The sequence below is a fragment of the Hyperoodon ampullatus genome, assembly GCF_949752795.1.
Source record: "Hyperoodon ampullatus genome assembly, chromosome: 10".
Lineage (NCBI taxonomy): Eukaryota > Metazoa > Chordata > Mammalia > Artiodactyla > Ziphiidae > Hyperoodon > Hyperoodon ampullatus.
This window is the reverse complement of record NC_136923.1, coordinates 89,954,443-89,970,551: the sequence shown is the minus strand read 5'-3', so window position 1 is coordinate 89,970,551 and position 16,109 is coordinate 89,954,443. Positions and strand designations below refer to the sequence as shown.

Genomic DNA, 16,109 nt, shown 5'->3' with positions numbered 1-16,109 from the left:
TCTCCACCTCCACCTTCACGTGGCCATCTTCCCTCTCTGTGTCTCTGTGTCTGTCTCTCTCATGGCCTTCTTAGAAGGACACCAGTCATAATGAATTTAGGGCCCACCCGAATCTAGTATGCCCTCACTTTAGCTAGTTACATCTGCAAAGGTCCTATTTCCATATAAGGACATATTCTGAGGCTCCAGGTGGACACGAATTTGGAGGAACATGCGTCAAGCCAGTACACAATGACATGCTCACATCTGGCCTTCCTATACAAACCTGAAATAGGTAACTACATTCATTCCACAGTCTTTGGTCACCTCTGTCTCCTATAATTGTGCCTTCCATATATAGGTTCTCAGTCAGGTCTGTTGAATGATGAATGAATGAACCTTTCAATGCAGGACCAAAGCTCTTCCTTGGAGTATGGATCTGATCAATGGTGGCTACTCTCTTATATAAACCCCATCCACTATCTCCAGAGTTGTTTCCTCTAACAAGGATTGAGAAGGTAAAAGGAAGTAGAGATGCTTGCAGAGCAATTTGAGTGCAGCATTTTTACTTTGTATAATCCTCCCTGAGATCCTTTCGGCTTTCTCAGCCACATTACATTTAATTCAACCACTATTACTGTTAATATACTAAACTTGCTTTGGTGGCTTTCCAAAGGACCCTATCTAGATTTAGAGAAACCACTCTCTCTCCTTTCACATCCATATATAATCAGCTTATTTATAATAAGTACAAACTGGAATAAACAAATTTGGGGATAAACACATGACACTACCTAAGCGTACACATCAATGGATGAGGGCAGAAGTGCCCATGCTCACCACCTACAAACACTCCGTGCACTGGGGTCTCTGTGAGTATGGTTCACGGGTAATGGGCAGCACCAGCCAGTGAAAGCAGATGAGAGGCCTCCTGCTACACAGGTCCAACTGCAGGGACTCACGAGATGGAAGGAAGCGGGCGGGGGAGGGAGGAGGCGGCCAGCAGGGAAAGCTCTGTGAAGCAGTAATCTTTGAGCTGGGTTATAAAAAGTGAAGTGAGAGATTTCCACGCGGTTAAGGATGGAAAAGGGGCTTCTAATCAGGGGAACGAGGAAGGCAGAGGCGCAGAGACATGAACTAACCAAGCGCACACACAGACCCTAAGCTTTTCTGCGTCGCTGCCACCTGCAGTGCACACAGGGAGGCGATGCAGCAGAGGAAGCAGGTCCAAATCACCATTGGCTTGGATGCTCCAGAGAGCATAGAGTGGAGGAGAGGTGCAGGACAGAAGGAAAGACGGCCAGTTAGGACAGGTGCAGCCATGTGATCAGGGTGGTGGCAGCGGGCATGAGTGGCAGTGGACGGATTTGAGGGACTGCCAGGCTGCTGACATGAGAATGTGGGTGGCAGGGAAAGGAAGGTGGCTTTCTGGGACCTCCACAAGCACCTCACATCTCTGTGCTCCTGCAGAGCTATTCCCTTTGCCAGGAATACCCCTCCTCCTGCTAAAAGGCACGGTGTCTCTGACACCTGGCACTGTGCATAGCATATTGCAGACTAAAAAACTGTTGTAGAAATGAATGAATGAATATACACCTGTGTCCTAAAAAGAAAGATGATATAGATGAGAAACAAGTAATAATCTACTTTAGGCTAAAGTCAGAGTTTTTTGTTCAATATCCCAACCAAATATGGCTGGAGGGGCTGTTTAATTGAGGCTCCTGGAAGCATTAAAAAAAAAAAAGGACTGACAAATACTAGAGTATTTAACTCATTCCTTTAGTGAACATCTATGAAGAGCCAGGAACTCTTCTAAGTATGGCGGATGGGGTGGGGGGGCCCAGTCCTGAAGTTGAACCAAAAAAAATAAAGTTTCTTGATTAAACACTAGGGGAAGTTATGACCACCATTTAAGACTACTTTTGAGACTTCCCTAGTGGTCCAGTGGTTAAGATTCCACCTTCCAATGCAGGGGACACGGGTTCGATCCCTGTTTGGGGAACTAAGATCCCACCTGCTGCAGGGCAATTAAGCTGGCACGCAAATATTGACCCCACACACCACAACCAGAGAGCCCACAAGCTGCCACTACAGAGGCTGCGCGCTCTGGAGCCCACACGCCACAACTAGAGAGAAGCCCACGCACTGCAGAGGAGGATGCGTGCCACAACTGAGACCCAATGCAGCCATAAATAAATAAATAAATAAATAAATAGTTTTAAAAAGGGGGCCTTCAAGATAGCGGAGGAGTAAAACATGGAGATCACCTTCCTCCCCACAAATACATCAAAACTACATCTACATGTGGAACAACTCCTACAGAACACCTACTGAATGCTGGCAGAAGACCTCAGACCTCCCAAAAGGCAAGAAACACCCCACGTACCTGGGTAGGGCAAAAGAAAAAAGAAAAAACAGAGACAAAGAATAGGGACAGGACCTGCACCTTGGGGAGGGAGCTGTGAAGGAGGAAAGGTTTCCACACACTAGGAAGCCCCTTCGCGGGCGGAGACTGCGGGTGGCAGAGGGGGGAAGCTTCGGAGCCGCGGAGGAGAGCGCAGCAACAGGGGTGCGGAGGGCAAAGCGGAGAGATTCCCACACAGAGGATCGGTGCCAACCAGCGCTCACCAGCCCAAGGGGCTTGTCTGCTTACCCACCGGGGTGGGCGGGGCCTGGGAGCTGAGGCTCGGGCTTCAGAGGTCAGATCCCAGGGAGAGGACTGGGGTTGGCTGCGTGAACACAGCCTGAAGGGGGCTAGTGCACCACAGCTAGCTGGGAGGGAGTCCGGGAAAAACTCTGGATCTGCCTAAGAGGCAGGAGACCATTGTTTCAGGGTGCACGAGGAGAGGGGATTCAGAGCACCACCTAAACGAGCTCCAGAGACGGGCACGAGCCGTGGCTATCAGCGCGGACCCCAGAGACAGGCATGAGACGCTAAGGCTGCTGCTGCCGCCACCAAGAAGCCTGTGTGCGAGCACAGGTCACTATCCACACATCCCCTCCCGTGAGCCTGTGCCGCCCACCACTGCCAGGGTCCCGTGATCCAGGGACAACTTCCACGGGACAGCACACGGCGCGCCTCAGGATGGTGCAACATCCCACTGACCTCTGCCGCCGCAGGCTCGCCCCGCATTCCGTACCCCTCCCCCCCTCCCCGAGTGAGCCAGAGCCCCCGAATCAGCTGCTCCTTTAACCCCGTCCTGTCTGAGCAAAGAACAGACGCCCTCAGGTGACCTACACACAGAGGCGGGTCCAAATCCAAAGCTGAACCCCGCGAGCTGTGCGAACAAAGAAGAGAAAGGGAAATCTCTCCATGCAGCCTCAGGAGCAGCGGATTAAATCTCCACAATCAACTTGATGAACCCTGCATCTGTGGAATACATGAATAGACAATGAATCATCTCAAAATTGAGGTGGGGGACTTTGGGAGCAACTGTAGACTTGGGGTTTGCTTTCTGCATCTAATTTGTTTCTGGTTTTATGTTTATCTTAGTTTAGTATTTAGAGCTTATTATCATTGGTAGATTTGTTTATTGATTTGGTTGCTCTCTTCCTTTTTAAATTTTTTTATATATATTTTTTTTCTTTTTTCTCTTTTTGTGAGTGTGTATGTGTATGCCTCTCTGTGTGATTTTGTCTGTATAGCTTTGCTTTTGCCATTTCTCCTATGGTTCTGACTGTCCGTTTTGGGGTTTTTTTTTTAGTATAGTTTTTAGCATTTGTTATCATTGGTGGATTTGTTTTTTGGTTTGGCTGCTCTCTTCTTTCTTTCTCTTTCCTTTTTTTTAATTACTTTTTTATTTGATTTTGATTTTATATTTTTATTTTTTTGCGGTGTGTGGGCCTCTCACTGTTGTGGCCTCTCCCGTTGCGGAGCACAGGCTCCGGACGCGCAGGCCCAGCAGCCATGGCTCATGGGCCCAGCCGCTCCGCGGCATGTGGGATCTTCCCAGAACGGGGCACGAACCCATATCCCCTGCATCGGCAGGCAGATTCTCAACCACTGCGCCAGCAGGGAAGCCCTATTACTATTTTATTTTTAATAATTCTTTTCTATTTTAACAACTTTATTTTATTCTTTCTTTCTCTTTATTTTTCTTTTCCTTCCTTCTTTCTTTCTTTTCCTTCCTTCTTTCTTTCCCTCCCTCCCTCCCTTCCTTCCTTCCTTCCTCTTTTCTCCCTTTTCTTCTGAGCCATGTGGCTGACAGGGTCTTGGTGTTCTGGCCAGGTGTCAGGCCTGAGCCTCTGAAGTGGGAGAGCTGAGTTTAGGACATTGGTCCACCAGAGACCTCCCGGCCCCAAGTAATATCAAACAGCGAAAGATCTCCCAGAGATCTCCATCTCACGCTAAGACCCAGCTCCACTCAACGACCACCAAGTCACAATGCTGGACACCCTATGCCACACAACTAGCAAGACAGAAACACAAACCCACCCATTAGCAGAGAGGTTGCCTAAAATCATAATAAGTTCATAGACACCCCAAAAAACACCACCAGACATGGTCCTGCCCACCATAAAGACAAGATCCACCTCATCCACCAGAACACAGGCACCAGTCCCCTCCACCAGGAAGACTACACAACCCACTTAACCAACCTTTGGTGTCTGCCTGGGAGCAGACACCAAAAACAACAGGACCTACGAACCTGCCACCTGCTAAACAGAGACCCCAAACAGAGTAAGTTAAGCAAAATGAGAAGATAGAGAAATACACAGCAGGTGAAGGAGCAACGTAAAAACCCACCAGACCAAACAAATGGAAAGGAAATAGGCAGTCTACCTGAAAAAGAATTCAGAGTAATGATAGTAAAGATGATCAAAAATCTTGGAAATAGAATGGACAAAATACAAGAAACGTTTAACAAGGACCTAGAAGAACTAAAGAGCAAACAAACCATGATGAACAACAAAATAAATGAAATTTAAAATTCTCTAGAAGGAATCAATAGCAGAATAACTGAGGCAGAAGAAGGGAAAAGTGACTTGGAATATAAAATAGTGGAATTAACTACTGCAGAGCAGAATAAAGAAAAAAGAAAAAAAAGAATGAAAAGAATTGAGGACAGTCTTAGAGACCTCTGGGACAGCATTACATGTACCAACATTTGAATTAAAGGGGTCCTAGAAGAAGAAGAGGAAAAGAAAGGGACTGAGAAAATATTTGAAGAGATTATAGTAGAAAACTTCCCTAATATGGGAAAGGAAATAGTCAATCAAGTCCAGGAAGCACAGAAAGTCCCATACAGGAAAAATCCAAGGAGAAACACACCAAGACACATATTAATCAAACAATCAAAAATTAAATACAAAGAAAAAATATTAAAAGCAGCAAGGGAAAAACAACAATTAACATACAAGGGACTCCCGATAAGGTCAACAGCTGGTCATTCAGCAGAAACTCTGCAAGCCAGAAGGGAGTGACAAGACATACTTAAAGTGATGAAAGGAAAAAACCTACAACCAAGATTGCTCTACCCAGCAAGGATGTCATTCAGATTCGATGGACAAATTAAAACCTTTACAGACAACAAAAGTTAAGAGAATTCAGCACCACCAAACCAGCTCTACAACAAATGCTAAAGGAACTTCTCTAAGTGGGAAACACAAGAGAAGAAAAGGACCTACAAAAACAAGCTCAAAATAATTTAAAAAATGGTAATAGGAACATACATATCGATAACTACCTTAAAGGTAAATGGATTAAATGCTCCAACCAAAAGACATAGACTGGCTGAATGGATACAAAAACAAGACCCATACATATGCTGTCTACAAGAGACCCACTTTAGACCTAGAGACACATACAGACTGAAAGTGAGGGGATGGAAAAAGATATTCCAGCAAATGGAAATCAAAAGAAATCTGGAGCAGCAATTCTCATATCAGACAAAATAGACTTTAAAATAAAGACTATTACAAGAGACAAAGAAGGACATTACATACTAATCAAGGGATCAATCCAAGACACAATTGTAAATATTTATGCACCCAGCAAAGGAGCACCTCAATGCATAAGGCAAATGCTAACAGCCATAAAAGGGGAAATCAACAGTAACACAATCACAGTAGGGGACTTTTAACACCCCACTTTCACCAATGGACATATCATCCAAAATGAAAATAAATAAGGAAACACAAGCTTTAAATGATACATTAAACAAGATGGACTTAATTGATATTTATAGGACATTCCATCCAAAAACAGCAGAATACACTTTCTTCTTAAGTGCTCATGGAACATTCTCCAGGATAGATCATATCTTCGGTCACAAATCAAGCCTTGGTAAATTTAAGAAAACTGAAATCGTATCAAATATCTTTTCCGACCACAATGCTATGAGATTGGATATCAATTACAGGAAAAAGTCTGTACAAAATACAAACACGTGGAGGCTAAACAATACACTACTAAATAACCAAGAGCTCACTGAAGAAATCAAAGGGGAAATCAAAAAATACCTAGAAACAAATGACAATGAAAACATGACGACCCAAAACCTATGGGATGCAGCAAAAGCAGTTCTAAGAGTGAAGTTTATAGCAATACAATCCTACCTCAAGAAACAAGAAAAACCTCAAATAAACAACCTAACCTTACACCTAAAGGAATTAGAGAAATAAGAACAAAAAACCCCCATAGTTAGCAGAAGGAAAGAAATCATAAAGATCAGATCACAAATAAATGAAAAAGAAATGAAGGAAATGATAGCAAAGATCAATAAAACTAAAAGCTGGTTCTGTGAGAAGATAAACAAAATTGATTAACCATTAGCCAAACTCATCAAGAACAAAGGGAGAATACTCAAATCAATAGATTAAAAATGAAAAAGGAGAAGTAACAACTGACACTGCAGAAATACAAAGAACCATGAGAGATTACTACAAGCAACTCTATGCCAATAAAATGGACAACCTCAAAGAAAAAGACAAATTCTTAGAAAATCACAACCTTCCGGGACTGAACCAGTAAGAAATAGAAAATATAAACAGACCAATCACAAACATTAAAATGAAACTGTGATTAAAAATCTTCCAACAGGGGCTTCCCTGGTGGCACAGTGGTTGAGAGTCCGCCTGCCGATACAGGGGACACGGGTTGGTGCCCCGGTCCGGGAAGATCCCACATGCTGTGGGGCGGCTAGGCCCGTGAGCCATGGCCGCTGAGCCTGCACATCCAGAGCCTGTACTCTGCAACGGGAGAGGCCACAACAGTGAGAGGCCCACATACCGCAAAAAAAAAAAAAAAAGAAGAAGAAAAATCTTCCCACAAACGAAAGCCCAGGACCACATGGCTTCACAGGCGAATTCTAACAAACATTTAGAGAAGAGCTAACACCTATCCTTCTCAAACTCTTCCAAAATATAGCAGAGGGAGGAGCACTCCCAAACTCATTCTACGAGGGCATCATCACCCTGATACCAAAACCAGACAAAGATGTCACAAAAAAAGAAAACTACGGGCCAATATCACTGATGAACATAGATGCAAAAATCCTCAACAAAATACCAGCAAACAGAATCCAACAGCGCATTAAAAGGATCATACACCATGAGCAATTGGGGTTTATCCCAGGAATGCAAGGATTCTTCAATATACAGAAATCAATCAATGTGATAAACCATATTAACAAATTGAAGGAGAAAAACCATATGATCAACTCAATAGATGCAGGAAAAGCTTTCGACAAAATTCCATACCCATTTATGATAAAACCCCTCCAGAAAGTAGGCATAGAGGGAACTTACCTCAACATAATAAAGGCCATATATGAGAAACCCCCAGCCAACATCGTTCTCAATGGTGAAAAACTGAAACCGTTTCCTCTAAGATCAGGAACAAGACAAGGTTGCCAATTTTCACCGCTACTATTCAACATAGTTTTGGAAGTTCTAGCCACAGCAATCAGAGAAGAAAAAGAAATAAAAGGAACCCAGGGGCTTCCCTGGTGGCGCAGTGGTTGAGAATCTGCCTGCTAATGCAGGGGACACGGGTTCGAGCCCTGGTCTGGGAGGATCCCACATGCCACGGAGCAACTAGGCCCGTGAGCCACAGCTACTGAGCCTGCGCGTCTGGAGCCTGTGCTCCGCGACAAGAGAGGCCGTGATAGTGAAAGGCCCACGCACCGCGATGAAGAGTGGCCCCCGCTTGCCACAACTAGAGAAAGCCCTCGCACAGAAATGAAGACCCAACACAGCAAAAATAAATAAATAAATTACTAAACTCCTACCCCCAACATCTTAAAAAAAAAAAAAAAGGAACCCAAATCAGAAAAGAAGAAGTAAAGCTGTCACTGTTTGCAGATGGCATGATACTATACATAGAGAATCCTAAAGGTGCTACCAGAAAACTACTAGAGCTAATCAATGAATTTGGTAAAGTAGCAGGATACAAAATTGATGCACAGAAGTCTCTTGCATTCCTATACACTAATGATGAAAAGTCTGAAAGAGAAATTAAGGAAACACTCCCATTTACCACTGCAACAAAAAGAATAAAATATCTAGGAATAAACCTACCTAGGGAGACAAAAGACCTGTATGCAGAAAATTATAAGACACTGATGAAAGAAATTAAAGATGATATAAGGAGATGGAGAGATATACCATGTTCTTGGATTGGAAGAATCAACATTGTGAAAATGACTATACTACCCAAAGCAATCTACAGATTAATTGCAATCCCTATCAAACTACCAGTGACATTTTTCACAGAACTAGAACAAAAAATTTCACAATTTGTATGGAAACACAAAAGACCCCGAATAGCCAAAGCAATCTTGAGAATGAAAAATGGAGCTGGAGGAATCAGACTCCGTGACTTCAGACTACAGTACAAAGCTACAGTAATCAAGACAGTATGGTACTGGCACAAAAACAGAAATACAGATCAATGGAACAGGATAGAAAACCCAGAGATAAACCCACGCACATATGGTCACCTTATCTTTGATAAAGGAGGTAAGAATATACAATGGAGAAAAGACAGCCTCTTCAATAAGTGGTGCTGGGAAAACTGGACAGCTACGTGTAAAAGAATGAAATTAGAATACTCCCTAACAGCATACACAAAAATAAACTCAAAATGGATTAAAGACCTAAACGTAAGGCCAGACACTATGAAACTCTTAGAGGAAAGCACAAGCAGAACACTCCATGACATAAATCACAGCAAGATCCTTTTTGACCCACCTCCTAGAGAAATGGAAATAAAAACAAAAATAAACAAATGCGACCTAATGAAACTTAAAAGCTTTTGCACAGCAAAGGAAACCATAAACAAGATGAAAAGACAGCCCTCAGAATGGGAGAAAATCTTTACAAATGAAGCAGCTGACAAAGGATTAATCTCCAAAATATACAAGCAGCTCATGCAGCTCAATATCAAAAAAACAAACAGCCCAATCAAAAAATGGGCAGAAGACCTAAATAGACATTTCTCCAAAGATATACAGATTGCCAACGATCACATGAAAGGATGCTCAACATCACTAATCATTAGAGAAATGCAAATCAAAACTACAATGAGGTGTCACTCCACACCAGTCAGAATGGTCATCATATAAAAATCTACAAACAATAAATGCCAGAGAGGGTGTGGAAAAAAGGGAACCCTCTTGCACTGTTGGTGGGAATGTAATTTGATACAGCCACTATGGAGAACAGTATATAGGCTCCTCAAAAAATTAAAAATAGAACTACCATACAACACAGCAATCCCACTACTGGGCATATACCCTGAGAAAACCATAATTCAAAAAGTGTCATGTACCACAATGTTCACTGCAGTGCTATTTACAATAGTCAGGACATGGAAGCAACCTAAGTGTCCATCGACAGATGAATGGATAAAGAAGATGTGGCACATATATACAATGGAATATCACTCAGCCATAAAAAGAAACGAAATTGAGTTATTTGCAGTGAGGTGGATGGACCTAGAGACTGTCATACAGAGTGAAGTAAGTCAGAAAGAGAAAATCAAATACCATATGCTAAGATATATATATATGGAATCTAAAAAAAAAGGTTCTGAAGAACCTAGGGGCAGGACAGGAATAAATACGCAGACTTAGAGAATGGACTTGAGGACATGGGGAATGGGAAAGGTAAGCTGGAATGAAGTGAGAGAGTGGCATGGACATATATACACTACCACATGTAAAATAGATAGCTAGTGGGAAGCAGCTGCATAGCACAGGGAGATCAGCTCGGTGCTTTGTGTCCACTTAGAGGGGTGGGAGAGGGAGGGTTGGAGCGAGATGCAAGAGGGAGGAGATATGGGGATATATGTATATGTATAGCTGATTCACTTTGTTATACAGCAGAAACTAACACACCATTGTAAAGCAATTATACTCCAATAAAGATGTTAAAAAATATATTAAAAAAAAACAAGGGATTACAATTAATCCTCTAAAGGACACATGTATGTTATTGTTAAAAATAAAATAAAATTACTTTTAATGCTATAACTTCATGACTATATTGTTATCTTTGTTGCTGCCATATTTTCCATATTTTGTTAGCAGTAAACACTGTTAAAAAGTAAAGAAGTTTGTGAACATGTTTCAGAGAAATTGAAAAATTATGCTCTACAATCTGAGAGGAAAGGAATAAAGAAAGGAGGCAATTCAAAGAGAAAAAGGTAAAATCGAAAGGGCCGAGGGTAAGAGGAACCGATGTCCAAAAAGCTAGTCTGAGACCAAACTACGGTCATGGAAATCCCAATGCAACAGTTTTTGTGTCCCAAACAACACTTTGCCTTCCGAAGCCTCTTCACAGTGGGACAGTTTAGTTGCACAACTTGCAAGGTTCACACCAATGGGCAGTAATTTGTAGCTCTTTATTTCATTGACTGTTCTCTACCAACTCATCCAATGAAAGGCAATTCAACCTGAGAGGAGAACCCGGCTCTCCCTGACTCCAGGCTGCCTGTGGAGACCAGGACCAAACTCCTAAGGAAGTAACATGGATAATATACAATGTGTCATGAGGAGTAGCTCTGCTTTAGTACCCATTACTCAAGATTCATAAAAAGTTGCTCCTAAATGAATACCAACAGAGCAATAGAATTTTCACTGATCTACCACCGCCTTCACCCAGTGACCAGTCAGGAGAGGGGTGGTCCCCAGGTTAAGGCTATGGTAACAGACAAAATTTTTAGAAGAAGTATGGAGACCCCTGCTGTGCCAGGCATTGCCCTTCTCATCGCTAGAAGTCTGGGGGATCTGGGGAGGAGGCCAGGGCAGCCAGGGGCCACTCAACGGGCTCAGGGTAGCAGCTATTCATCAGCTAGTATGGAACAATTTTGTATTATTAACCAGTAGGAGATAAACACCAACTCTGTGTTAAGGGCCTTAGAATAGGGGTTGGCAGACTTTTCCTGTAAAGAGCAAGATTGTAAATATTTTGGCTTTTGTGGGTCATATAATTTCTGTCATAACTACTCAACTCTACCACTGTAGTGCAAAAGCAGCCAGAGACAACACATAAATGAGTAAGTGCCTGGGTATGTTCCAGTGTAACTACAAAAACAGGTGGCCGGACAGATATAGCCCATGGGCCATAGCAGAGCTCACCGTCCCACAGAGCAATCAAATCTTCAACCGCAACCTCATTAGCACAGTCTTACCAACTGATTTAATGAGCTGCCAATGACTCTTACGTGCATACTTGATCTTTACAGACCCCAAGGGACCGAGTCAAGGGACTCAGCAGTCAAGGGGCTGCTGGACTGAGTCAGCAGTCCAACTGTCCCCACACAAATTAAGATACTCACCCAGAAAAATCTGTAGTGAGAATGCCATAGTGGAAGATGTATATTCGGCTGATGTGGCATATCGTAAGGTAGCCCATTGCTACAAAAAAGGAGTATCTGGAACCAAAAACACAGAGGATCAGATTGTTGCGCACCCACTCAATCAACTTTCTCTTCTTTCTCTCCCTCACCCTCCACATGCAATTAGTCACAAAGTCCTACGTGGTCCATCTCCATCCCAGCCCAGCCCCTCTCCTCACTTTCACACCCACTGCTCTGAGCCCTTCATCTTTTCTCACCTGGACCACTGCAGTAGTTCTCAACTATGGCAGTGTAATGGAATCACCTGGGGAGCACCGGGCCCCACCCCCAGATACCCTGATTTCATTGGGATGGGGTGCACCTAGCAGGTATAATTCCAACGTGCAGCCAGAGCTGGGAACCGCTGGCCTGTAAGGTCCTTCACTCAGATTCTCCTCTTCACAAACCATCCTGTTTACACAACGATCTTCCTAAAATACAAACCATCATCATACGGCCAACCACTCCCTTCCCAAAACAATTTGTTCTCTTGGCTTTCATTCTCCCTGTTTCCTTCCCAGCTCTCTGGTCAATTCTTCCAAGGCTCTTGCTCAGCTCGTCTTCCTCAATCTACTCCTTAGGTGTTAGCATTCCCAGTGCTCTGCCTAGGACCCTCCCTACTGATGCCTGAGGCTTCAATTACCACCTACTCATGTTCACTCCCTGGCCTCCTTCAGAGACTGGTCCTGACCATCCTATAGTATAAACCCCAATGCGCGCGCGCACACACACACACACACACACACACACACACACGCCATTCAGAACATTCATCAACTTGTACATATAAAGATAGGTGATCATCTGATGAACTACAGTCTCCCTTACAAGCCTGAAAGCTCCATGAAAGCAAGGATGGCCATGTGTGTTTCATTCTCCACTGTGTGCTGAGTGAACCTACTGTGTGTTGAGTGAACAAACAATAAATGAATGTTACTGGTCTTAAAAGTCTCCAGTGGATCCCACTATCTAATCACTTTAAAACTCCTGAACACAGCATCCAAGGTGATTCGCATGCTAAGCTCTACCTTTCCTTCTGGACTCATCTCCAGCCATGTTCCATGTCCACCCTGTGTTAAACCACAGGGGACTGCTCCCTTTCCACAACTACATCCTGCATTTTCAGGCCAGGAATCTTTCTCCTTCCTCTGCCTGCAACTCCTTGCTCCCTCCCCTATGGTCTATCTGGAAACTAACTATCAGATAAGGCTCAGCTCCAATGTCACCTGGCATAGTCTTGCTCTACCCATCCCACCCCCACTCCCAACACAATTCGCTGCTCCACTGCCTGTATTTCTCTAGTGCTACATGCTAACATATATAATTATAATGTTAAAATCATATGTATGGATCTGTTTCCCCATCTCTGAGCTTTCATTTTTCTCCATCTCAGGAAAAAAATCTGTATCTTATAGAGTTGTCCTAGAAAGAATATATTAGCAATAATGATAGGAAATATTAAATGTAATAGTATATTAAGTGATATACTAAATAAGAGTCTATAGATCAAAATAATGAAATATAATATATTTACAAGTGCTCAGCCTAGCACCTGGCACCAAGCAAGTGCTCCAAAATTGGTAACTGCATCACCAAGTTCCCACATGAGGCCTTCCATCCCAGGAGATATTATATTCTGTTCCAGTTGGTTCATATGAGGTAAGTGACTACCTGTGAGCTCTGCCCAACAGAGTGGCTTGGGAAGGAAACAGAAATGGTACCCCAAGAACTCTCTAGATAAATCCTGAATAACAACAATCAGTCCTGAAATGGGTTAGTTCCACATAGCTGCAAATATTAACTGTCCCCTCCTATTCCCAGCTATGCATAGGACAGGGCTCATAACTTGGTGAAAGGAAGAGGAAAACAATTCACAAAGAACCCAGAAATCCTGGTCTTGAAGAGACCTTAAGCTCAAACCACCACAAACCCTACATTTCATAGGCAGGAAACCTGACATGCAAAGAAGCTGCCTGGTTTTTCCAAACCCACACTGCTGGAAAGAGCCAGGTTTCCTGACTCCAGCTTCGTGTTCTTTCCCAGCGGCAATAGGAAACAACTTCCATCCATGGGGAAATGTGAACCACTCCCTATTTCTGCAGTATTGGCAACCACACAAGCAAAGAAAGAGGGGAAGAACTTGTTCTGGCATTTTTTCTTTTCGGTCTTATGACATGGCTCTCTGCTACCACAACATGATTTTGGGGAAACTGTCAGAGCCTGTCTGTAAAGTCTCTGCCAAAGCTGGAAGATTCCACTCCTGGCCGGAGACTAACACAGAGGACCTGGAAATGCAGCCTGACCCTCTGCAAAACAGACTGCACCTCACCAACATCACACAAGTGTGGGGAAAGCTGACAAATTACAACTGGTAAGGTAGCTGGAAATGTGCTCTAGAGATGCAACAACACTTTTATAAATCATTTAATTGCTTCCAACATCAAGTGCAGGAAAAGCCAGGCATCTTTACCTCCCAGTGAAAAAAGCATTTTGTCATAATATGAAGCATTTCCAAAACCCATTCGTACCAAATTATAGAAATACGGATTTCCTATTTCCCTTCTGAAGGAATGACTCTATCCCCTTCAAGGAGGGCACTTAGAAGAGAGATGATTAGAATTCAAATTTCCAGAGCTCCTTTAAATACAAAGTTGAATGACTATCCAAGTTAAAAGCAGGCAAAAATATTGTCCCTTACAAATCAGAAATTTATTGGAAGTAATTACAAGATTATACACTCAAAAATTAAATTACAGTGCTTTTAAGAAGGAAAACGATTGTGCTAATAGCCTTATTAATCAAAGAACTTTCTGAGGCTGAAATAAGGCATCTGCTTTTTAAGAGAAGCCATCAGAAAGGAAGCCATAGAAGGGTGAAGCTCTTTTCAAGTATATTCAGTCATTCCATAAATATTTATTGAGACTTTATTTGTGCCAGGTATTGTTCTAGGCTCTGAGGCTATAACAGTGAACAGGAGAGAAAAGTCTTTGTTCCCACAGAGCTTCCATTCCAGTGTTACTGAGGCTGAATTAATTCTGAGGTTTCAGAAAGACCATGGGAAACAGAGACAGTGCAAAACAGCTCTTCCAGGTATCTCCCTGGATTGTTCAAGCGTGTAGCCTTCAAGGGAGAATTAAATTACTTCTGCACTTTGAAGTCAAAATAGCATAGTAAGAATATTTCTTCCTTTTTTTTTTAACACTTATTGGACATATGTAAAGTATACAAAATTTTGACCTATTTCATACTCAGAAAACCTCAGCCAAGTTCAAGATAACAGACATATCCACCACCCCCCAGGTTGCTTCATGCCTCTTGTGGTTCCTTTCACATCTCCCTGAGCCATCTCACCCCTGGTTACCTCTGATCTGATTTCTGTCACTACAGATTAGCTTGCATTTTTGAGAACAGAATTTGTGGGTCCTTCTTCATTCAGCATGTGGATTTTGAGATTCATCCATGGCACTGTGTGTAGCAATCATTCATTCTTTTCTATTGCTGAGTAGTATTCCATAGTCCGACCATCTGGGTTGCTTCCAGGTTGGTGCTATCACACATGAGGCTGCCTAATTCTGACAAACTCTCTTTCACCTGAGTCCCAATTCACATCACACTTTTTTTTCTGTAAAGCTTTCTCTGAAGACTCCCAGCATTTAAGGTTTCCCATCCCTCCTTTCTGATATCCCAGAGCACTTAGGATACGCCACATGTGGCAGATCGGGAGGGCATCCCTTCATCCTAGAAATATATTCCAAAGATCATGAAAAGCCTCACCTTGCATTGCTCATTCCCAGGGTCTTACCTGTGAATATTGGATGCGCCTGCAGTGACCATGATTCCATAGCACATTAACACCAGCACAAAAAGATGCACAGAGTACCTGTAGGCCATCATGGGGAGGAAAGAGAAACACTGAATTTATTTCATATGAACATACCTCTTGGCCACCCATACTGCACCTCCACCTCCACTCCCACAAAAAAGCAAGTGATCAGTTACCCCATGTTTATGTAGGAGGAAATAAATCAAGTACTTTCGTTCTATGTAATTAAGATACTGTAGGACACTAGGAAGACACGACATAGTCTGCCAACTGCAGTGAAGAGAGTTCTTTCTTTCAACTGTAAAGTATCAAGACCACAACTGAGCTGCCCCAGATACCAAAATACTCATCATCCTTTCTCAAATTTTCATTGAAGGAGGAAGAGCCATAACCTACTACCCTGAACAAAGTCACAAATTCCCTTAAGTTGTACTTCTAGAAATGTTCATTCCTAAAACTTCTTCC

General features: G+C 42.9%; 1 protein-coding gene across 1 annotated transcript in view; it reads right to left on the bottom strand.

Moving 5' to 3' along the window:
* MBOAT1 (membrane bound glycerophospholipid O-acyltransferase 1) overlaps window positions 1-16,109 on the bottom strand; it is a gene marked incomplete at both ends in the record, with an annotated part of 116,437 nt that overhangs the window by 41,448 nt on the left and 58,880 nt on the right. The window contains 2 exons of the mRNA XM_079713375.1: window positions 11,762-11,857; window positions 15,624-15,701. Coding sequence (XP_079569501.1) covers window positions 11,762-11,857; window positions 15,624-15,701 — 174 coding nt within the window. The remainder of the gene's footprint in view (window positions 1-11,761; window positions 11,858-15,623; window positions 15,702-16,109) is intronic.